At 36.3% G+C, this 26,333-nt stretch overlaps 1 protein-coding gene across 1 annotated transcript; it reads left to right on the top strand.

Annotated features, from left to right (window-relative positions):
- Positions 1-21,829: 21,829 nt before the first annotated feature.
- Positions 21,830-23,893, top strand: LOC146159050 (uncharacterized). Its single transcript, XM_083384840.1, has 4 exons — positions 21,830-22,063; positions 22,193-22,427; positions 23,255-23,281; positions 23,808-23,893. Exons 1-4 carry the CDS (start codon positions 21,830-21,832, stop codon positions 23,891-23,893), a joined length of 582 nt encoding a protein of 193 aa, XP_083240966.1.
- The last annotated feature ends 2,440 nt before the right edge of the window (positions 23,894-26,333 follow it).

Here is a 26,333-nt window from a genome sequence, read left to right as displayed (position 1 = left end):
GCGACAGCTCGCTTCAGGCAACACGAGGTAAGATTCTGTAAAAGAATAAATGAGTTTAAGCTAAACTACAGCATTTTACCATTCTTTCCAAAGCAATTTCTTGTGTTCATCTGAATGTCTCAATAAAATATTCTAAAAATAGTTCAACATCAAACAAATTTAAGCCACGTGAAGTCTTATTTTATAAACACCTTGGGTTGGTCCGGATCAACATATTTGGTCGTTTGTTTAAAAGGTTGCACCTCCTATGGTTTAAAACCATTTTAGTGCCATAGCACACTGTTGCAATGTAATATGAATAGGCTATCGTTAAAATATTTCAGTTTTATGTTGATTAATATGTTTGAAGACATTAAAATGGCCAAACGTGTTTCTTTTTTTAGAATGATTAAAAGAGAAATGAATAGAGTGACAGACAGAATAATTTTTACCAGATTTTATTTCACACTGTGAAGTTCAGGTTGTATGTATTTTAAACATTAGTCAATTCAGTTTGTGTCACTTTTGTTTCAGTTCCTCATATCAAGGCATGTTTTCCTCCTTGCTGTCATGTACTTTACCTTGGTGATATTGTTTTTATTCTGTATTAGCCATACAGGTTGATCAACCATCGTGGAATGTGATCACATCAGTGCCAGGTGTTGTGGTAGAAATGCACCTTAAAAGTGGCGCACATCACTACATGGAGGAGTATATGGTATGCAGGAACTTCCGCCTGCGAATCAAACGTTTGCTCGGATTTAATGATGACCCATTGCGCTGCATGTGCACTAGTTCCCAATTATAAACAACCTGGCGATTTTGTAGCTCGCTTTAGAATGCTGTTTACTAAACACAAATCACATCGGTTAATGTACATAAACTTGAATTAATTAGTAGAAATGTCAATATAGCAACTTGTGTAGTAAGTATTCGCAGCGTATTTTCTTGTATATATCCGAACTGGCAAGTCTAAACTGATGTTACTTTTTTCATGTCAATGTTTCACTTATTCACTTATTGCACCTGCATTTGTAACTTTGAACTACTGTTAAACATAGAAGTCTAAATTTGTTTCTCAGTTTCTTTGGCAATTCCTTACGAGCTACGTTACGGATTCAGGGGGACACTTACCCACATCTACGCCCCCCTAACTGTAGCTTATATTTTAACTACGTAATATATATATATATTTTGTTTCTGGTATGTCTTAACACATTTGATAAAATCATTTTAGCCCAAAGACATCTCTAATAAGTTTGCGTTTTGGCATTTTAAACAATATAAAAGTTTTTCTCAAGGCCCGTTTACACTACAACTGCATTGTGCGTGAATTTCTTTTCACTGCAGCTGCACTAAGCTGCTCTGGGCGTAAAAATCGCTTCAAAACGTAACGTTTTTCTATAGCTGCACTGTGCTTGAGTTTAGCAAAGCGTGAATCGCCGGCCACAATGGGATTTAAATGCAAATTACGCTTTGCTTAGCTGTGTGCAGCTGTAGTGTAAACGGGCCTTCACTTGTGACGATCGATAACATTTTTGTAAAGTAGCGTTTTAATTGAAATTAAGACCTCTTTGACTTAAGATAAATAACTGTATAGTATTGTTAAAATTACTTATTATTAAAGTTATGCTTTGACGTAACTTTGTGACGTCATTTTTGAAAAAACTTTTCATGCCCCCCAACAAAAATCCTGTTTCCGCGTTTGCTCTTTGTGCTTTCAGATTCCATTTTTTGATTGCGTCATCTTGTTAAAATGTCCTTCTGTTGTACAGTTGATGTTGTTTGAAAATATACAATGAATGTAAATATTTGGTGACTGTTCTAACTGAGGAATAATCAGAAAGCATAAATTCAAGCTTATGTTTGTTTGTCTTGATACGTGATTACAAAACGTTCTGACAACTTTAGAAGGAAGTAATTTTATTAAGTAAAGTGACCATGGTGCCAATTATTAAAAAATACCTTTGAAGTATAAAATAATAATGCCAGTCAAAGTTAAAAGATTGTAGTTTTTCAGGTTTTATCCAAAATATGGAAGCAAAAATCAAACAATATACGGAAAGTGAAAGACTAAATTAAAAAAACTTTGAAGCAAACAAAAGAGCGGTTAAAAAAGAAGAAACTAATAAATAAACAAACGAAATGGATAATGCAACACAGGCGTTTACAACACAATTTCGTGATTCAATTTTACGGTATATTTCCTGTTTTGAAAAACGAAGATATTCATGGCACATATCTTTTAAATTGAAGACGCATTTATTAAATTTAGGTTAGTGGTTTAAATTAATTTTGTCCAAATTTATTTAGCATAAAATGACGTCAGTAAACAACCAAGCCTACTAGTAGCCAGCAGTAACACTGAAATGCACCATTAAGGCATTCTAGCACTGGTGTTTTCAGGACGAAACTAAATCGCGTGTCAGCTTTAGTTCTATCTGTAATCAATAAGCTACAAATGACAAGAAAAACTTGGTCTACCGTTATGGTATTTTCACCAGGAAACATTAAGGTCTATTGCTTCCACCCATCTCTTCCAGATAGAGATAATAGGGAATATAGGAAAGAAACTCTAGTCGCTTCACGTCGCCGGTTATTTCCTGCACAAAAATGAAATTTATTAGGTAAATTTTTATATGGCCGAATTTTTGACATGCCCTAAAAATTGTGCCAACTCCATGCTAGTTCGTAGAATGTTTGATTTACCGATTGTTAAGTGTTATAGACGCGAAACCAACAATAACGTGACCAATTAAGTTACCAACAATAACGCAGTTAATTAATTCAGTCATTATTGCGATTTTTGGTCTAAAAAATAAGCAGTGTTGCAAAAGAGTCATTTTGAAATGACCCAAGTAAACTTATTTGTAAAAAAACAAGTGTAGTCAATTATTTTGCATACATATTAAGTTTATTCGCAGTCAGTTCATTATAAGATCAAGTCAACTTCAAGTCAAGTCCTTGTAATACAAATAAAACGTAAAAATATTAAAATAGCTAAACTCGTCCAAATATATATCAGCGTCAGCATATAGGAAGCAAATTTGTTGTACATACAAAAATTAAAATAATAACCCGATTTTACAAATTTTTTCATGACAAAAGCAACTTATTCAAGACAGAAGCAAATTAAGTCATTTAACACTTAAGTCAATTCAAATCACTATAAAACAGTAACTTGAATCTGTACTTATTAATGGTATTAACTTAAATCATCATATAAATGGTAAAAATAACGTAATTTATACCACTATACAGGGATTAGTGACCCCATAGTTGACATGGTTGATTAGTATACTATAATACAACAGGTAAATCTTTATTAAAAGATTTTCTAAAGGGTCAAACGGCTTCACAAATAAACAAATATGTCAGGTTTAAAATGAACAACGTACAAAAAAGAGCATGGCACTTATACCAAGTAGATTTTAGCCGGTTTAACTTTAGTACGTTCTCTTTCTGTTTTTAACCATGCTTTGCACAACATAACCCTAATTATGTTTTATCAATGAAAATAAAATTGTATTTTTAAACAGTCACACCGTAGAAAACCTTTAGGTATTTTTTTGCATTTATGTACCTCAAACAGGCATAAAACGGAGCACACGAGAATTTATACATTCCAACCAAAAATGAAATAGAACATTAACATAAGAGTAAACTGGTTGAAGAGACCAAAATTACAATCAAGTTGAAAGATGTTTCTCTGAATTCACATTTATTTGGTATCGCATCTGCACATAAACCACCCTACTATCGGACGAGTACTGATATCAAAATCTTGCCATCTCTTATCAGAAATATGGAAAGAGGTTATCGGACAACTACATCGCGAACAGCAACTAACTAATTCGCGCACCTTGCTAGTGGTTTCCATGATCTGCGCGGCCAGTCTCGTGTCGGGCTCCAGCTGCCGCTGTAAAGTCTTGCTCAGAACTTGAAACAGGGCTTTGACTCCGATGCGCCCCCTCGCGGTACGATCAACCGGTCCGAATAATTCCTGGAATGACAAAAGTGAAGGTTGCTGACTTCTGCTCCATTTTTCTAAATATAAAACTAAAGTTGCTAGCCATTTATTTGAAAACCATGGTCAACAAAACGACGCAGCTCATTTTTGAACACAGTATAGCTTTTCAGAAACATTGTAAAATTTGGTTTGTTTTTAAGAAAGAAACGTCAAAGTTTTGGCCTGTCCAGTGTCCATTAATCATTAATTATTTGTCGGTGGTCTTAGACCTTTAGTCGGTTTTCCAAAGTGTGCGCCTCTGAATTGTAAAACTATTTTAGGGTGTCTAAAAAAAAAAAAATATAGGGCTTTTGACACCTTAAAAAGTCTATAAAACTGCATCATTACATGATAAAGGAAAGATAATCTTAATTTCGATTTAAATTTAAAACTTTAAAAACAACAGCGAAACAATTTTCTTCGCTTTCGACTTCTCGATTATTTGCTCATACGTTTCTATTGTCGCTTCATCTATATATGGGTCTATTACCTAAAACAAATGCTGAATAGGCCTACTTTTGTGATTTTTGCCGGAAGAAAATCAGCATTGTTGGGTTTGCAAGTAAGGTATATGGGGAAAAACGTTGGAAAATACTGGACTAGGCGAAATGGCCGCCATTTCCTAGGCATTAAAGTTATAAAAAGAATTCGAGTAAGGTGGGTGCCGAAACAACTCCACTGGCAATAAAGGCTTTTTAATTAGTGGTGCTGCCTACAATGCACAGTCACTGCTTTGATGCACAGTCTACGCCTACGTCCGCGTAATGTTATCCACCTACACTCGCGTGCAATTGAATCCATTGGTCATCTTATTCTCATTATTTGCTTAATGGAAAAGGTATGTGAAAGTGACGTCTGGTTGCCATTACTCATTGAGTAAATTATGATCAAAGTGTTGCAATCATATAACTTTGATGGTCGCGTGATGCTGTTTGTTCTTACTTAAAATGTTCTCGTTTTTGTGAAAATTTTACAAATTGTGTTTGTGTGTTTATAGCTATACTTTTCGCAAAGTTGTGAAGTAGACAACAAACACAGTAAATGTTTTGTAGAAATGAACACCGTATCCAGATATTTGTAGTCACAGGAAAAAACTATTTATAGCTTCTGTTACATCAGGGATTCCCAACCTTTTGCATCGTAGTGCCTTAAAAAATTGAGAAATCAATGCCCCCCTATTTTTATCTCCAAAATTTTAGGCTCGTTTGACAGGGCAAGCCATTGCACAAATTTTAATATAATAATACTAAGAAATCTAAAGAAAGAAAAAAGAAAGTTTAGGCCTGAACTTAAAACCAAGAAGTAGCCCACGGCTGTATTACCTACTATTTTTATTCACATTTTATTTATTTAACTATATTCCTTGAAATCTCCACCAAATTAACGATTTTTATACCTGGGAAATGCCGGGCATTTCGTCCAGTCCAGTAGTTCTCAACGTTTTTTTCTATACACCCCATTTAACAACCCAACAATGTTGATTCCTTTATCAGTAAAAATTTACAAAAGTATTCAGAATAGTTTTAGGCTATAGATTCATATATATGACGCAACTATAGAAACGTAGAAAAATACGCATATACCCGATAAAGTCGAAACCGAAGAAAAATGTTTCCTTGTTGTTGAAATAAATGCTGTGGAGAATAACAGTTTTGCCGAATTTTTCATTAAATTGAGTCTTTTTTCGTCTAATACGTATGTCACCTCCTAAATCAGCTGAATGAAAATATGCGAAACCATACAATATAAACATAACCTATTTTTGTGCTTTCTATAGAGTAAAGTTAACGTAACAAAGCAAAAAGTTATAGGCACAACTAGATATAATATAGCAGGGATGACACACCTTTTTTCAGGCGGGTCACAAACACAAAACCTTAATTCTTACAGAATGCACTAGTGGGTCATATATTTAATTATATGCTAAGTTTATGCGAAACTTTGTTGCTGCGTCGTTTTAAGTGTTAATGTCGTGGTTGGTAATTCAAGGTTTTTAGACGATATTCAAATTTGGATTTCCACATATATTAAGAATCTAAACAGTTAACAAATGCTGAAGCATTTTTATGGGACTACAGAAATTTATAAGAAAGCTGTTCAACATGGTTTAAGCAGGGTTTTCAGAATTTTTAGTCTGCGAGCTCTTAATTTCGTCCATCTAAAGTTTAAACAAAGGATGCTTTCGACTTTCTCGGGTATATGCGCATTTTCTACGTTTCTATCGCAGCGTCAGATGTATGGATCTATAGCACAAATATACTAAACACTTTTGTGATTTCTATTAAAAAGGAATTAACAGTGTTGGATTTTCAAATGAGATAAATGGGAAAAAAACGTTGAGAACTACTGAACTGGACGAAATGCCAGGCATTTTCCAGGTAAAACATTGTTGATTCGTTGGAAATTTAAAGGATTGTACTTAAATTCGGACAAAGAAACCGTATAAGGTGGATGACCACGTCATCAGCAAATATACAAAAACAAGTCCAATGACGCGTTTTCAATAATGGCTTTTTAATTAGTGCTGCTTCCTACACTGCACAGTCACTGCTTTGATGCGCAGTCTACGCATACGCTCGCGTAATTTTATATACCTACACTCGGGTGCAATTAAATTCATCGGTGATCTTATTCTTTTTAGAGTCGCTTGACAGAAAGGTGTGTAAGAGGGACGTCTGGTTGCTATTTCTGATTCGATAAATTATGATCAAAGTGTTGCGATGGCATAACTTTGATGGTCGCTTGACGCTGTTTGTTCTTACTTAAAATGTTTTTTTTTATCGGGTGTTAAGGATACATATTACATATAGTAACGAACGACACCTTTTTGGGATTGATTAGGAGGTCTCGCGTTTGTTTTCCGGTAATAAGCTCTACCTCGCTGAGTGTCTTAGACTGTAGAGCAAGGGTTCGCAAAGTTGTAAATGTTAGTAGACAACGAACACAGGAAATGTTTTTTCGAAATAGGCACCAAGGACACGAGGTCATTTCTAATACCTGTATGGCTATTTCAACTACCTAAAAATATTTTTTGTTTTATTTCTGCAACGAGTGGAGCATGTATAGTTAGACGTCTTTTCAATTGCGAAATACCCTAGCTCTATCCCTGATTTTAACGTTCTTGCAATTCTTATAGTCGTCGTTGCAACTCTTATAGTCGTCGTGGCAACTCTTATAGTCGTTGTTGCAATTCTTATAATCGTTGTTGCAATTCTTATAATCGTTGTTGCAACTCTTATAGTCGTTGTTGCAATTCTTATAGTCGTTGTTGCAACTCTTATAGTCGTTGTTGCAACTCTTATAGTCGTTGTGGCAACTCTTATAGTTGTTGTTGCAATTCTTATAATCGTTGTTGCAATTCTTATAGTCGTTGTTGCAACTCTTATAGTCGTTGTTGCAACTCTTATAATCGTTGTTGCGATTCTTATAGTCGTTGTTGCAACTCTTATAATCGTTGTTGCAATTCTTATAATCGTTGTTGCAACTCTTGCAGTCGTTGTTGCAATTCTTATAATCGTTGTTGCAATTCTTATAATCGTTGTTGCAACTCTTATAGTCGTTGTTGCAATTCTTGTAGTCGTTGTTGCAACTCTTATAGTCGTTGTTGCAACTCTTATAGTCGTTTTGGCAACTCTTATAGTCGTTGTTGCAATTCTTATAATCGTTGTTGCAATTCTTATAGTCGTTGTTGCAACTCTTATAGTCGTTGTTGCAACTCTTATAGTCGTTGTTGCAATTTTTATAATCGTTGTTGCAATTCTAATAATCGTTGTTGCAACTCTTATAGTCGTTTTTGCAATTCTTATAATCGTTGTTGCAACTCTTGTAGTCGTTGTTGCAATTCTTATAATCGTTGTTGCAATTCTTATAGTCATTGTTGCGATTCTTATAATCGTTGTTGCGATTCTTATATAGATACGTAAATACACAGATATTTTACGACACACACAAGCGCTCTTGTGACGAGCTGCTCCTGGCGCAAACAGGAATGTTAAACATGATGACGTGTAAAGACATGATGACGTGTTTTGCTAAATAAATCTAAAGATTCGTTTGCATGCACTGTAATAGCTGGCCAACAACACTATGTGGATTCGTTTCAGCAAAATGTCAATTTTTTTAAGCAAGGAAGTGTAAGTGGATAAAAGAAAGCCTCTTTGAAACACTAGCCTAAACTGAAAAGCGCGTTAATGTTGTTCTCTCTTTAAAGTGACGCACAACATGTCAAGTGTGGAACAAATTGTCAAATGGAAATATTGGGCGAATCGATTATTGTATCTTTAAAATAGTGACGGGGTTTACACGTTGCAGTAAATAGTAAACCTTCCCATGGTTTCACGTTCCAAAGGGCTCGCCCCAGGGCCTTTCTGTTGGGGCGTAGCCATGCTTTGGTGAAATAGTTTTAACGGTGTTCAGATACGTAGGCTATTGATTATTTAGAGCAGCGCTGAATAACGAGGTTGCGGCACACTGGTGCGCGAAGGAAGGTTTGCCAAGTGTGCCACGGACCAATAAAAAACTTATTAAAAAATATTAGAAATACATTTTTTAAACATTTTTGCATTTTTTATTTCGACTTACCTCATTGAGCATGCATTACTTGGTGCCGCCAGATATGTGAAGGTTCACACGTAAGCCCTGACTTTAAAAAGTTAGGAAACACTGATTTAGAGACTTTAAGGATTATGCAGGGCCCGCGGTGATATTTTGGCGGGAATACACTTCATTATTTCAGCAATTTTAGATTTAATTTGACAAAATTATTTTACTTACGTGTTTGACTGAAGTATTTGACCTAAATAATATGGAATAATGCAACATTTATTTTTGCGTAGCACGACCGCACGTAAGGTATCAGTGGAGAAAAAATGCGAAATATGTACACAACATAATCGCTTGAAAGTTGGGGTAGCTGTAAACTAAATAAATTTTATCTCTTTCATTTTCAAAATATTTTAAGACTGTAGGATATTTAATTTTACTTTATATCGCATAAAATGGCAGGTTGCACGACGGTTTGCGAGCACTTTCAGGGATATTTTGTCGCCGGTCTCGGTGGTACCAGCTTCTCTGCCAGTTCGAAAAAAGATTTGAAAACGTTGGTCGAGACCGCCTTCGGCCTGCAGTTCAGACCCAACAAGTTACGGTTCCTTCCAAACAATTCAACCGCGACTGTCACAGACATGGAACTTCATAAGGAAATCATGGAACTCGCCGGAGCACATGGAACCCACCAATGCACCAGCATCAGCCTGATATTTTTGGCTCACAGCGATGGGGCAAGGGCGGTGTATGACGCGTACGAGGCTCTTTCTAAACAACGTGGATTTGAGAGGATTCGCGATCGAACCGCAGTTTTTGCCATCGGTGGAACCAGATACATCAAGAAAAGTCATGCGAAGGTAATTAAAATTAGCCAAAAAACTTTTTTTTTGTCGTGGTCGCATGCACCATCATATCTTACGCTGACAAGAAATTGCACAACACAGGCCATGAGTATCCTTAGTTTTTTATGGTTTGCAGATCACAGAAAACGTCCATTTCAAAAACGACCACATGGCTAAGTATGTAGCCCAACGCGACAATACGATGTACGCCAAGGAAAATTGCTTTGAGGTGGGGCCGATCGAAAAGTACATTTGCTTGTGCTGCTCTGATGGAGTTCAAAATAGGTCAACGAGACCAACAGAGAAACCTACTGGGGCGGACTGCTGGTCATGCGGAGTTTCAGGGTTTAGCAAGGCATCGTCGGCAAAAATTAGTAGGTTTTAATGTTTGTAATAACGCAGTTTAAACCTTTAATAACGCTATCTAAACGTGGACAAACCATTGTGCATTTTATGCAGGCGACAGCCCGCTTCAGGCAACACGAGGTAAGATTCTGTAAAAGAATAAATGATGTTAAGCTAAAGTACAGCTTTTACCATTCTTTCCAAAGCCATTACTTGTGTTCATCTGAATGTCTCAATAAAATATTCTAAAAAAAGTTCAACATCAAACAAATTTAAGCCGCGTGAATTCTTATTTTATAAACACCTTGGGTTGGTCCGGATCAACATATTTGGCCGTTTGTTTAAAAGGTTGCACCTCCTATGGTTTAAAACCATTTTAGTGCCATAGCACACAGTTGCAATGTAATATGAATAGGCTATCATCAAAATATTTCAGTTTTATGTTGATTAATATCTTTGAAGACATTAAAATGGCCAAACGTGTTTCTTTTTTTAGAATGATTAAAAGAGAAATGAATAGAGTGACAGACAGAATAATTTTTACCAAATTTTATTTCACACTGTGAAGCAACGTTCAGGTTGTATATATTTTAAAAATTAGTCAATTCAGTTTGTGTCACTTTTGTTTCAGTTCCTCATACCAAGGAATGTTTTCCCCCTTGCTGTCATGTACCTTACCTTGGTAATATTGTTTTTATGTTGTATTAGGCTTGAAGGGTGATCAACCATCGTGGAATGTGATCACATCAGTGCCAGGTGTTGTGGTAGAAATGCACCTTAAAAGTGGCGCACATCACTACATGGAGGAGTATATGGTATGCAGGAACTTCCGCCTGCGAATCAAACGTTTGCTCGGATTTAATGATGACCCATTGCGCTGCATGTGCACTAATTCGCATGTGTAAACGACCGGGCAATTTGGTAACTTCCTTTAGAATGCTGTTTACCAAACACAAATAACATCGGTTAATGTACATAAAATTGATTTAATTAGTAGAAATGTCAATATAGCAGCTTGTGAAGTAAGTATTCGCAGCGTATTTTGTTTTATATATCCGAATTGGCCAGTCTAAACTGATGTTACTTTTTTCATGTCAATGTTTCACTTATTCACTTATTGCACCTGCATTTGTAACTTTGAACTACTGTTAAACATAGAAGTCTAAATATGTTTCTCAGTTTCTTTGGCAATTCCTTACGAGCTACGTTACCGATTCAGGGGGACACTTACCCACATCTACGCCCCTTTACTGTAGCTTATATTTTAACTACATAATATATATATTTTGTTTATGTCTTAACATATTTGATAAAATCGTTCTAGCCCAAAGGCATCTCTGGTAAAATTGCGTTTTGGCATTTTAAACAATATAAAAGTTTTTCTCAAGGCCCGTTTACACTACAACTGCATTGTGCGTGATTTTTTTTCACTACAGCTGCACTAACTGCGCTGGGCGTAAAAATCGCTCCAAAACGTATCGTTTTTCTATAGCTGCACTGGGCTTAATTTAGCAAAGCGTGAAAATTGCTCCAAAGCGTATTTTTTTCAGCTGCACGGGGCTGGAGTTCAGCAAAGCGTGAATCGCCGGCCACAATGGGATTTAAATGCAAATTACGCTTTGCTTAGCTGTGTGCAGCTGTAGTGTAAACGGGCCTTCACTTGCGACGATCGATAACATTTTTGTAAATTAGCGTTTAAATTGAAATTAAGACCTCTTTGACTTAAGATAAATAATTGTACAGTATTGTTAAAATTATTTGTTATTGAAGTTATGTTTTGACGTAACTTTGTGACGTCATTTTAGAAAAACTTTTCATGCCCCCCAAAGAAAAATTCTGGTTCCGCGTCTGCTCTTTGTGCTTCAGATTTCCAGTTTTTGATTGCGTCATCTTGTTAAAATGTCCTTCTGATGTACAGTTGATGTTGTTTGAAAATATACAATGAATGTAAATATTTGGTGACTGTTATAACTGAGGTATAATCAGAAATCATAAATTCAAGCTTATGTTTGTTTGTCTTGATACGTGATTACAAAACGTTCTGACAACTTTAGAAGGAAGTAATTTTATTAAGTAAAGTGACCATGGTGCCAATTATTAAAAAATTCCTTTGAAGTATAAAATAATAATGCCAGTCAAAGTTAAAAGATTGTAGTTTTTCAGGTTTTATCCAAAATATGAAAGCAAAAATCAAACAATATACGGAAAGTGAAAGACTAAAATAAAAAAAACTTTGAAGCAAACAAAAGAGCGGTTAAAAAAGAAGAAACTAATAAATAAACAAACGAAATGGATAATGCAACACAGGCGTTTACAACTCAATTCCGTGATTCAATTTTACGGTATATTTCCTGTTTTGAAAAACGAAGATATTCATGGCACATATCTTTTAAATTGAAGGCGCATTTATTAAATTTAGGTTAGTGGTTGAAATAAATTTTGTCCAAATTTCTTTAGCATAAAATGACGTCAGTAAACAACCAAGCCTACTAGTAGCCAGCAGGAACACTGAAATGCACCATTAAGGCATTCTAGCACTGGTGTTTTCAGGACGAAACTTCTTTCTATAAATCGCGTGTCAGCTTTAGTTCTATCTGTAATCAATAAGCTACAAATGACAAGAAAAACTTGGTCTACCGTTATGGTATTTTCACCAGGAAACATTAAGGTCTATTGCTTCCACCCATCTCTTCCAGATAGAGATAATAGGGAATGTAGGAAAGAAACTCTAGTCGCGTCACGTCGCCGGTTATTTCCTGCACAAAAATGAAATTTATTAGGTAAATTTTTATATGGCCGAATTTTTGACATGCCCTAAAAATTGTGCCAACTCCATGCTAGTTCGTAGAATGTTTGATTTACCGATTGTTAAGTGTTATAGACGCGAAACCAACAATAACGTGACCAATTAAGTTACCAACTTCTTTCGTGTGTCAAACACGGAGCTCTGTTGACGAGAGCCATTTCAGAGTGTCATTGTCGAGGTCTTTGAGGCCTCGTTCCCCATGGGGTGGACGGTAGGTGGTACATTCCTCCACGATGTGATCCGCAGTTTGGTGTTGGGCGCCACATATGCAAGCTGGATTGTCGGTCAAGCCCCACTTCAGCATCGACGCTCCGAAACAGCCGACTCCAGTGCGGAGGCGGTTAAGATTAACCCACTGTCGCCGTGGAAGGTCCAGGCCTGTTACTTCATAAGGGCTGTCTATGTAGCGATGTAATCTTGTTTGTGGTGCTGCTGACCACCTCTCCGTCCACCGGTTCTTTACCCAGGTGTCCTTGGACATGCCATCTCTGACGACCTGTAGCATCGTCTTTGCCTGGGCAGCAAAGGAGTGCCTCGATTTTAGGCGTTGATGGCAAGTCTTATTAGTGAGAACTCTGTGCAGTAGATGTTGTTCGTTGCAGAGCGCTTTTCTACAGAGGGCTAGGGTCGCTGCCTCTCGGCGGATGTCAGGCGGTGCTATGCCGGCCAGCACGGGCAGCTGCTCGGTTGGCGTGGCACGTAGGCAGCCAGATATGACACGCAACGCACTATTAAGGGTAGTGTCCACCTTCTTAGCGTGGCTACTTCGGCACCACACAGGGGCACAGTACTCAGCAGCGGATAGCACCAGTGCCTGGACAGATATACGCAGCACCTTAGTTGAGCCTCCCCACGCAGTACCGGCCAGACGGCGTATAAGCGCAATGCGAGCGGTTGCCTTCGCCCTGACGCTGTCGACGTGATGCTTGAACGTCAGCGTTCTGTCAAGCTTGACCCCGAGGTATGTGGGGGTAGCATTATGCTGCAACAACGTGTTGTTGACTCGGATGTTTGTAGTACGCTTGGCTTCCCTGTTATTTAGGTGGAACATTGTGGCCATAGTTTTCCCCATGCTTAATTTTAGTCTCCAGTTCTTGAAGTAGGACGACAGGATCCCCATGTCTGCGGTTAGACCTTCTTCGGCTTCGCCCCATGTTGGCTTGCTGAATAGAATTGCAAGATCATCTGCATAGCCATATTTCTTCGACTGGGTGGCGGGTAAGTCGTGAATATATATGTTAAATAACATAGGAGCAAGGACGGAACCTTGTGGTACGCCATTCCTCAGCTTTCGAGTGCTACTGCATTGACCGTTAATTGTGTGGAGCTGAAAGCTACGGTTACTCAGCATGTTTAAGATGAAGTTGACCATATGCATATCTGGGATCATCTTCAGGAGCTTTAGGTGAAGACCACGCAGCCAAACGGTGTCATACGCAGCCGTGAGGTCGATGAACACGGCTCCGACTTTTTCACCAGCCTCAAACCCATTCTCTATATCTTGGCACAGTAGGGTAACCTGATCTGTGGTAGATCTGCCACTGCGGAAACCCGCTTGCTCCTTGGGCAATTGTGGATCGATAATAGGATTTAGGCGCGTGTGGAGAAGTCGCTCCAACATCTTGTAAGGAACACACAATAGCGATATAGGGCGATAACTCTTCGGGTCGCCTTTTGGTTTGTTTGGCTTCGGTAAAGCTATTACCTTCGCCCGACGCCAGATCTTGGGTAACCTGCCAGTTCGAAGACAGGTCGAGAAGAAAGAGGTTAGCCATGAGGACATTTGTTACCAACAATAACGTAGTTAATTAATTCAGTCATTATTGCGATTTTTGGTCTAAAAAATAAGCAGTGTTGCAAAAGAGTCATTTTGAAATGACCCAAGTAAAGTTATTTGTAAAAAAACAAGTGTAGTCAATTATTTTGCATACATATTAAGTTTATTCGCAGTCAGTTCATTATAAGAGCAAGTCAACTTCAAGTCAAGTCCTTGTTATACAAATAAAACGTAAAAATATTAAAATAGCTAAACTCGTCCAAATATATATCAGCGTCAGCATATAGGAAGCAAATTTGCTGTACATACAAAAATTAAAATAATAATCCGATTTTACAAATTTTTTCATGACAAAAGCAACTTATTCAATACAGAAGCAAATTAAGCCATTTAACACTTAAGTCAATTCAAATCACTATAAAACAGTAACTTGAATCTGTACTTATTAATGGTATTAACTTAAATCATCATATAAATGGTAAAAATAACGTAATTTATACCACTATACAGGGATTAGTGACCCCATAGTTGACATGGTTGATTAGTATACTATAATACAACAGGTAAATCTTTATTAAAAGATTTTCTAAAGGGTCAAACGGCTTCACAAATAAACAAATATGTCAGGTTTAAAATGAACAACGTACAAAAAAGAGCATGGCACTTATACCAAGTAGATTTTAGCCGGTTTAACTTTAGTACGTTCTCTTTCTGTTTTTAACCATGCTTTGCACAACATAACCCTAATTATGTTTTATCAATGAAAATAAAATTGTATTTTTAAACATTCACACCGTAAAAAACCTTTAGGTATTTTTTTGCATTTATGTACCTCAAACAGGCATAGCCTAAAACGGAGCACACGAGAATTTATACATTCCAACCAAAAATGAAATAGAACATTAACATAAGAGTAAACTGGTTGAAGAGACCAAAATTACAATCAAGTTGAAAGATGTTTCTCTGAATTCACATTTATTTGGTATCGCATCTGCACATAAACCACCCTACTATCGGACGAGTACTGATATCAAAATCTTGCCATCTCTTATCAGAAATATGGAAAGAGGTTATCGGACAACTACATCGCGAACAGCAATTAACTAATTCGCGCACCTTGCTAGTGGTTTCCATGATCTGCGCGGCAAATTCGAGTAAGGTGGGTGCCGAAACAACTCCACTGGCAGTAAACTCTTTTTAATTAGTGCTGCTGCCTACAATGCACAGTCTACGCCTACGCCTGTGCACTGTTATCCATCTACACTAGCGTGCAATTTTATGTAAAAGTGGCGTCTGGTTGCCATTACTCATTGAGTAAATTATGATCAAAGTGTTGCAATCATATAACTTTGATGGTCGCGTGATGCTGTTTGTTCTTACTTAAAATGTTCTCGTTTTTGTGAAAATTTTACAAATTGTGTTTGTGTGTTTATAGCTATACTTTTCGCAAAGTTGTGAAGTAGACAACAAACACAGTAAATGTTTTGTAGAAATGAACACCGTATCCAGATATTTGTAGTCACAGGAAAAAACTATTTATAGCTTCTGTTACATCAGGGATTCCCAACCTTTTGCATCGTAGTGCCTTAAAAAAATTGAGAAATAAATGCCCCCCCTATTTTTATCTCCAAAATTTTAGGCTCGTTTGACAGGGCAAGCCATTGCACAAATTTTAATATAATAATACTAAGTAATCTAAAGAAAGAAAAAAGAAAGTTTAGGCCTGAACTTAAAACCAAGAAGTAGCCCACGGCTGTATTACCTACTATTTTTATTCACATTTTATTTATTTAACTATATTCCTTGAAATCTCCACCAAATTAACGATTTTTATACCTGGGAAATGCCGGGCATTTCGTCCAGTCCAGTAGTTCTCAACGTTTTTTTCTATACACCCCATTTAACAACCCAACAATGTTGATTCCTTTTTCAGTAAAAATTTACAAAAGTATTCAGAATAGTTTTAGGCTATAGATTCATATATATGACGCAACTATAGAAACGTAGAAAAATACGCATATACCCGATAAAGTCGAAACCGAAGAAAAATGTTTCCTTGTTGTTGAAATAAATGCTGTGGAGAATAACAGTTTTGCCGAATTTTTCATTAAATTTAGTCTTTTTTCGTCTAATACGTATGTCACTTCCTAAATCAGCTGAATAAAAATATGCGAAACCATACAATATAAACATAACCTATTTTTGTGCTTTCTATAGAGTAAAGTTAACGTAACAAATCAAAAAGTTATAGGCACAACTAGATCTAATATAGCAGGGATGACACACCTTTTTTCACGCGGGTCACAAACACAAAATCTTAATTCTTACAGAATGCACTAGTGGGTCATATATTTAATTATATGCTAAGTTTATGCGAAACTTTGTTGCTGCGTCGTTTTAAGTGTTATTGTCGTGGTTGGTAATTCAAGGTTTTTAGACGATATTCAAATTTGGATTTCCACATATATTAAGAATCTAAACAGTTAACAAATGCTGAAGCATTTTTATGGGACTACAGAAGTTTATACGAAAGCTGTTCAACATGGTTTAAGCAGGGTTTTCAGAATTTTTAGTCTGCGAGCTCTTAATTTCGTCCATCTAAAGTTTAAACAAACAAAGGATGCTTTCGACTTTCTCGGGCATATGCGCATTTTCTACGTTTCTATCGCAGCGTCAGATGTATGGATCTATAGTATAAATATATACTGAACACTTTTGTGATTTCTGTTAAAAAGGAATTAACAGTGTTGGATTTGCAAATGAGATAAATGGGAAAAAACGTTGAGAACTACTGGACTGGACGAAATGCCAGGCATTTTCCTGGTAAAACATTGTTGATTCGTTGGAAGTTTAAAGGATTGTACTTAAATTCGGACAAATAAATCGTATAAGGTGGATGACCACGACATCAGCAAATATACAAAAACAACTCCAATGACGCGTTTTCAATAATGGCTTTTTAATTAGTGCTGCTTCCTACACTGCACAGTCACTGCTTTGATGCGCGGTCCACGCATACGCTCGCGTAATTTTATATACCTACACTCGGGTGCAATTGAATTCATCGGTGATCTTATTCTTTTTAGAGTCGCTTGACAGAAAGGTGTGTAAGAGGGACGTCTGGTTGCTATTTCTGATTCGATAAATTATGATCAAAGTGTTGCGATGGCATAACTTTGATGGTCGCTTGACGCTATTAGTTCTTACTTAAAATGTTTTTTTTATCGGGTGTTAAGGATACATATCTTAACGAACGACACCTTTTTGGGATTAATTAAGAGGTCTCGCGTTTGTTTTCCGGTAATAAGCTCTACCTCGCTGAGTGTCTTAGACTGTAGAGCAAGGGTTCGCAAAGTTGTAAATGTTAGTAGACAACGAACACAGGGAATGTTTTTTTTTGAAATAGGCACCAAGGACACGAGGTCATTCCTAATACCTGTATGGCTATTTCAACTACCAAAAAATATTTTTTGTTTTATTTCTGAAACGAGTGGAGCATGTATAGTTAGACCTCTTTTCAATTGCGAAATATCCTAGCTTTATACCTGATTAACAGTCGTTGCAATTCTTATAATCGTTGTTGCAATTCTTATAAACGTTGTTGCAATTCTTATAATCGTTGTTGCGATTCTTGTAAAAAAAGTGACGTCTGGTTGCCATTACTCATTGAGTAAATTATGATCAAAGTGTTGCAATGATATACCTTTGATGATCGCGTGATGCTGTTTGTTCTTACTTAAATGTTTTCGTTTTTGTCAGATATTAAGGTTACATTTATTAAGAACATAACCTTTTTTAATTAATATTGAGGTCACCCGTGTATTTTTCGTTATTAAGCACTGCCTTGCTGACTATCTTAGACTTTAGAGAAATTGTTCGCAAATAATTTTTGATGCGACCTACATATTAGTTTTAAAGTCGTGCGATTTGAATATTTTACAAATTGTGTTTGTGTGTTTATAGCTATACTTTTCGCAAAGTTGTGAAGTAGACAACAAACACAGTAAATGTTTTGTAGAAATGAACACCATATCCAGGTATTTGTAGTCACAGGGAAAAACTATTTATAGCTTCTGTTCCTCAGGGATTCCCAAACTTTTTTGCACCGTAGTGCCTTAAAAAAATTGAGAAATCAATCGCCCCCCTATTTTTTATCCCCATTTTTTTAGCTACTTTTCGCAGGGAAAGCCATTGCACAAATTTTAATCTAATAATACTAAGTAATCTAAACGTAAAAAAAAATCTTTAGGCCTGAACTTAAAACCAAGAAGTAGCCTACTGCTGTATTATCTACTATTTTTATTCACAAATTATTTATTTATGTATATTCCTTTAAATGTCCAGCGAATCAACAATTTTTATACCTGGGTAATGCCGGGCATTTCGTCCAGTCCAGTAGTTCTCAACGTTTTTCCCTATAGACCCCATTTAACAACCCAATAATGTTGATTCATTTTTCAGTAAAAAATTACAAAATTACATTCAGAATATTTTTAGGCTATATAGATTCATATGTATGACGCCACAATAGAAACGTCGAAAAATACGCATACACCCGAGAAAATCAAAACCGAAGAAAAATGTTTCCTTGTTGTTGAAATAAATGCTGTGGGGAATAACAGTTTTGCCGAATTTTTCATTGAGTGTTTTTTCTGTCTAATACGTATGTAACCTTCTAAATCAGCTGAATGAAAATATGCGAAACCATACAATATAAACAGAACATATTTTTGTGCTTTCTGGAGCAAAGTTAACGTAAACATCAAAAAGTTATAGGCAACACTAGGTTTAACAAAGCTGGGATGACAAACCTTTTTATCACGCGGGTCACAAACACGACACCTTAATTCTTACAAAACGCACTAGTGGGTCATATATTTAGTTATATGCTAAGTTTATGCGAAATTTGTTGCTGCGTCATTTTAAGTGTCTTGGTTGGTAATGCAAGGTTTTTAGACGATCTTCAAATTCGGATTTCCATGAATCATAACAATCTAAAGAGTTAACAAATGCTGAAGCATTTTATGGGACTACAGAAGTTTATAAGAAAGCTGTTCAACATGGTTTAAACAGGGTTTTCAGAATTTTTAGTCTGCGAGCTCTTAATTTCGTCCATCTAAAGTCTAAAGTTTAAGCAAAGGATGCTTTCGACTTTCTCGGGTATATGCGCATTTTCCACGTTTCTATCGCAGCGTCAGATGTATGGATCTATAGCACAAATATATACTGAACACTTTTGTGATTTCTATTAAAAAGGAGTCAACAGTGTTGTTTTTTTTAAAGGAGATCAATGGGAAAAAACGTTGAGAACTACTGAACTGGTCGAAATGCCAGGCATTTTCCAGGTAAAACATTGTTGATTCGTTGGAAATTTAAAGGATTGTACTTAAATTCGGACAAAGAAACCGTATAAGGTGGATGACCACGTCATCAGCAAATATACAAAAACAAGTCCAATGACGCGTTTTCAATAATGGCTTTTTAATTAGTGCTGCTTCCTACACTGCACAGTCACTGCTTTGATGCGCAGTCTACGCATACGCTCGCGTAATTTTATATACCTACACTCGGGTGCAATTGAATTCATCGGTGATCTTATTCTTTTTAGAGTCGCTTGACAGAAAGGTGTGTAAGAGGGACGTCTGGTTGCTATTTCTGATTCGATAAATTATGATCAAAGTGTTGCGATGGCATAACTTTGATGGTCGTGTGACGCTGTTTGTTCTTACTTAAAATGTTTTTTTTATCGGGTGTTAAGGATACATATCTTAACGAACGACACCTTTTTGGGATTAATTAAGAGGTCTCGCGTTTGTTTTCCGGTATTAAGCTCTACCTCGCTGAGTGTCTTAGACTGTAGAGCAAGGGTTCGCAAAGTTGTAAATGTTAGTAGACAACGAACACAGGGAATGTTTTTTTTGAAATAGGCACCAAGGACACGAGGTCATTCCTAATACCTGTATGGCTATTTCAACTACCAAAAAATATTTTTTGTTTTATTTCTGAAACGAGTGGAGCATGTATAGTTAGACCTCTTTTCAATTGCGAAATATCCTAGCTTTATACCTGATTAACAGTCGTTGCGATTCTTATAAACGTTGTTGCAATTCTTATAATCGTTGTTGCGATTCTTGTAAAGATACGTAAATACACAGATATTTGACGACACACACAAGCGCTCTTGTGACGAGCTACTCCTGGCGCAAACAGGAATGTTAAACATGATGACGTGTTAAGTTGTTTTGCTAAATAAATCTAAAGATTCGTTTACATGCACTGTAATAGCTGAGAGCGACAACACTATATGGATTCGTTTCAGCAAAATGTCAAATTTTTTAAGCAAGAAAGTGTAAGTGGATAAATGAAAGCCTCTTTAGAACACTAGCATAAAGTGAAAAGAGCGTTAATACCATTCCTTTTTAAAATGGCTCACAACAAATCAAGTGTGGAACAAATTATCAAATGGAAATAATAGGCGAATCGATTATTTTATCTATAAAATAGTGAAGGGGTTTGCATGTTGTAGTAAATAGTAAACCTTTTGGGTTTCCCATGGTTTCACGTTTCAAAAGGCTCGCCCCAGGGTCTTTCTGTTAGGGCGTAGCCAAATAAATGCTTTGGTGAAATAGTTTCTGTTGATTATTTAGAGAAGCGTTGATTATCGTATTTTTATGCGCATACTGGTGCGCTAAGGAAGGTTGCCAAGTGCGCCACGGACCAATAGAAAACTTATTAAAAAATATTAGAAATATATTTCTTAAATATTTTTTTATTTTTTAATTCCGACTTAGCTCATTGAGCATACATTACTTTAAAGATTGAAGCCTGTGTAATAAAAACTTGCAAGACATTTAAATAAAATACCGGTATATCAAACAAATCGCGTTCGCCGCTTCTGACATCAGAGATTTGTTCAGATAAATATAGACTGGATTGGTAGTAAAAAGACAACAAGTGTATTGCAATAAATAAACCGCTTTTATATAAAGGTTCACAGGTGCGCCCTGACTTGAAAATAATAATCTAAGAATCACCGATTTAGAAGCTCTTAGGATTATGTAGGTGGTATTTTGGCGAGAGTACATTATTTCAGCAATTTAAGATTTTATATGACAAAATTATTTTTACGTGTGTGACTACAGTATTTGACCTAAATAATACGGAATGATGCAAATTTAATTTTAGGTCAGTGCAGCTGCACGTCAGGTATCAGTGAAGAAAAAAATCCGGAATATATATACACAACAAAATCGCTTGACAGTTGGGCATTTGTAAACTACGTAAATTTAACCTCTTTTAATATCAAAATATTTTAAGGTTGTAGGATATTTAATTTTACTTTATATCGCGTAGAATGGCAGGTTGCACGAAGGTTTGCGAGCACTTTCAGGGATATTTTGTCGCCGGTCTCGGTGGTACCAGCTGCTCTACCAGTTCAAAAAAAAGATTTGAATTCGTTGGTCGAGACCGCCTTCGGCCTGCAGTTCACATACGACAAGTTACAGTTCCTTCCAAACAAATCAACCATGACTGACTCAGACATGGACCTTCATAAGAAAATCATGGAGCTCGCCAGAGCACATGGATCCCACCAATGCACCAGCATCAGCCTGATATTTTTGACTCACAGCGATGGGGCAAGGGCGGTGTATGACGCGTACGAGGCTTTTTCCAAAGAACGTGGATTTGAGAGGATTCGCGATCTAACCGCAATTTTCTCCATCGGTGGAACCAGATACATCAAGAAAAGTCATGCGAAGGTAATTTAAATTAGTAAAAAAATGTTTCATTTTTGTCGTGCTCGCATATACACCATCGTATCTTACGCTGAAGAAATTGCATAATACAGACCATGTGTAGGCTACCCTTAGTTCTTTTATGGTTTGCAGATCACAGAAAACGTCCCTTTCAAAAACGACGACATGGCCAAGACTGTAGCGCAACGCGACAATACGATGTACGCCAATGAAAATTGCTATGAGGTGGGGCCGATCAAAAAGTACAGTTGCTTGTGCTGCTCAGATGCAGTTCAAACTAGGCCAACGAGACCAACAGAGAAACCTACTAAGGCGGACAAGACTCGCGGAATTGCGGAGTTTAGCAAGGCGACGTCGGCAAATATAAGTAGGTTTAAATGTTTGTAATAACTAAGGCCATTTTTATTTTAACCTAAAAAAAAATTTTTTAACTTTATTTTTATCAAATTTTAACTTTATTTTAACCTAACGAAATTGCTTGTTTCTAGAGTCCACAGTTCTTCCTTGAATTGATGCCAGTTACCCAAACATAATATTTTGTCGATTTCAGACTCAAACGTAATATTTTGTCGCAAAGTCAAGGTGTTTTATGGATCATAAAAAGTGCATCATTTTTTTTGGCGATAGATTTAGCTTGCTTAGGCATTTTTGTAATACAGAATGTCAGTAGGCCATTTCTAAAATCCAAATTGTTGATCTTCGAAAAGACCACGTTTATGAAGATAAAGTGTTTTATAAATTTTTTTTAAATACGTAACAATAAATAAAGAAATGGACAATTTGCGATAAAAGTTACTTCTGACCCAAGTGGACATTGTAACATATTTTCCTGATTTTATGGGTTAATATGGTTTAATTGTGTCGCAGTTCCTGATTTACAATGCTTCCACGACGATTGACAAAAAAACTACTCTCAAGAAACACAAAAACTTTGTCAAAAGTCCTAATTTGACAAATTTTGACTATATTAATAAATTATAACTTTATTGTAAATTTTAACTTTATTTTAACCTATCAACTTCTTAGAAACAGACCCCTGGGTGCTAAAAACAACTTTATTATTTGATTCGTAGACAGACGAGCTCCTTAAAAAATTTTAACTTTATTGACTTTTGCGGGCCCTAGTAATAAAGCAATGTAAACGTGTAATAACGCTATCTAAACGTGGACAAACCATTGTGCATTTTTATGCAGGTGACCAATCGCTTCAGCTAGCACGAGGTAAGATTCTGTGAAAGAATAAATGATTTTTTTAGAAAACTTGATTTCATTGATTGATTGATTGATGCACAAAGAAATCAGTGCACGACAGGGGTAGGCAACCTACGGCCCGGAGACCGGATCGGCTCGCCAATGTAATTTATCCGGCCCACGGCCTCTTTGGACAAACTATAGACACGAGTCCATTACAAATATTTTTGACTATTTTAACTAGGCAAGTGCGTAAAATTTTTTGCGCTTTGCGCGAATGATATTTGTACATCCGGTTCGTTTACGTTTTGAGGCTGTCTTTTGAACTAGATCAGCGCGTCTTTAACGTTGAACAGTAAAAGGCTGACAAGTGGGTTGCGAACAAACAGAAATCGTATTCAAAAATATTGGGCATATATTTTTAATTTGTTTTTAATTTGTGACAATGTAATAAAAACTTACACGAAATTTAAAACAAATGCCAGTATAGAAAAAAAATGATGAATTTGGAATTTTGAGGAAGGTCTAAAATTAAACAGGTGTTTTTATGTTATAGGCCAGCCAGACATTCGTCTACCATTGATGGACATTAGATTGGCTAAGAGCATTAGAGAAGGGGGTGGATCCAGAGAGGGCACCTGACCATGCCCCCTAAAAATATTATTTTTGACAAATTTCAATGCAAACACTATTTTTTTGCGTTTTGCGCGAACTTCTTCTATCTGTCTTTATTGTATTTTAGTCCCATTGAAGTAAATCCGTTAATATCAAAAGTGCTATTTATATCATGGCATTTATAACAATATGCGATTATTTTATGTGCCTAAGCTCATTTCGATTAAATTAAAAGTTTTGTCAAATCTAAACGTAATAAACGCATTTTTTTTGCGCTTCGCGCGATTAATCTGCTTTTAGGTCCCATATTTTACCACGAGTTCATTAGACAACAAAACGTCTTTTTAAGATTAATTATGTTATGACGTCACGATTTGACAACTTTTTGAGTCATCCCTAAAAAAACTTAACTTGCGGCCGTGAGGAAAATAGGACTGTCAATGCGGCCGTCAAGAGTTGAAAGGTTGGACAGTCAGTACAATGTTTATCACATTTTATTTCACATTGTGAAGCAAAATACAGGTTGTAAGTATTTTAAAAATTAGTCAATTCAGTTTGTCTCAGTTTTGTTTCAATTCCTCATGTCCCGTACACTACTTTGGAAATATGTTTTTATTCTGTATTAGCTTTCAAGGATCAACAATCGTTGAACCTTATCGAATCGGTAGCAAGTTGTGTGGTGGAAAGGCAACTTAAAAGTGGTTCACATCACTACATGGATGAGTATATGGTATGCAGAACCTTTCGCCTGCGAATCAAACTTATGCTCGGATTTAATGATGACCCATTGCGCTGCATGTGCACAAGTTCCCAAGTGTAAACAACCTGGCGATTTTGTAGCTCGCTTTAGAATGCTGTTTACTAAACACAAATCACATCGGTTAATGTACATAAACTTGATTTATTAGTAGAAATGTCATATAGCAACTTGTGTAGTGGGTATTCGCAGCGTATTTTGTTTTGTATATATCCAAATTGGCCAAATCTAAACTTACGTTACGTGTTTTCAAGGCAACGTTCACTTATTGCACCGGCATTTCTGATTTTGTAAACGACTTTTTAAAGTAGAAGGCCAAGTATGTTTCTCAGTTTCTTTGACAATTCCTTACGATCTACGATACGGATCCAGGGGGACATTTAACGACATCAACGCCCCTAACTGCAGCTTAGATTTTAACTATGTATATTTTGGTTCTTGTATGTCTTAACACATTTGATCAAATCGTTCTAGCCCAAAAACATTTGTGGTAAATTTGCGCTTTGGCATTTTAAATAATATGAAAGTTTTTCTCAAGGCCCGTTTACACTAGAACTGCACTGGGCGTGAGTTTTTTTTCACTACAGCTGCATTGAACTGCGCTGGGCGTAAAAATCGCTCCAAAACGTATCGTTTTTCTATAGCTTCACTGGGCTTGAGTTTAGCAAAGCGTGAAAATCGCTCCAAAGCGTATTTTTACAGCTGCACTGGGCTTGAGTTTAGCAAAGCGTGAAACGCCGGCCACAAAAGAATTTAAATGCAAATTACGCTTTGCTTAGATCAGTACAGCTGTAGTGTAAACGGGCCTCCACTTGCAACGATCGATAACATTTTTGTAAAGTAGCTTTTGAATTGAAATTAAGACCTCTTTGACTTACGCTAAATAACTGTATTGTATTGTTAAAATTACTGATTATTGAAGTTATGTTTTGACGTAACTTTGTGACGTCATCTCTGAACAACTTTTCATGGCCCCCAAACAAAAATCCTGGTTCCGCGTTTGCTCTTTGTGCTTTAGATTCCAGTTTTTGATTGCGTCATCTTGTTAAAATGCCCTTCTGATGTACAGTTGATGTTGTTTGAAAATATACAATGAATGTAAATATTTGGTGACTGTTATAAATGAGGAATAATCAGAAAGCATGAATTCTGGCTCATGTTTGTTTGTCGTGATACGCGATTGCAAAACGTTGTAACATAATAAAAATATCTATCTAACCATCTAACAACTTTAGAAGGAAGTAATTTTATTAGGTAAAGTGACCATGGTGCCAACACCTTTGAAGTATAGAAATAATACCAGTAAAAGTTAAAAGATTGTAGTTTTTCAGGTTTTATCCAAAACATGAAAGCATAAATCAAACAATATACGGATAGTGAAAGACTAAAATAAAAAAAAACTTTGAATCAAACAAACGGCTAAAAAAGAAAGAAACTAAAGAACGGCTAAAAAAAGAAGAAACTAATAAATAAACAAGCGAAATGGATAACGCGACACAGGCGTTTACAGCTCAATTCCGTGATTCAATTTTACGGTATATTTCCCGTTTTGCAAAAAACGAAAATATTCGTGGCACGTATCTTTTTGAATTGAAGGCGCATGCATTAATTTAGGTTAGTGGTTGAAATCAATTTTGTCCAAATATATTTAGCATAAAATGACGTCAGTAAATCAACAATCCTATTAATAGTCAGCACTAACATTAAAAT

Source organism: Ascidiella aspersa, chromosome 3 (genome assembly GCF_963924565.1).
Source record: "Ascidiella aspersa chromosome 3, kaAscAspe10.2, whole genome shotgun sequence".
NCBI classification, from domain to species: Eukaryota; Metazoa; Chordata; class Ascidiacea; order Phlebobranchia; family Ascidiidae; genus Ascidiella; species Ascidiella aspersa.
This window is presented reverse-complemented; position numbering and strand designations above follow the sequence as displayed.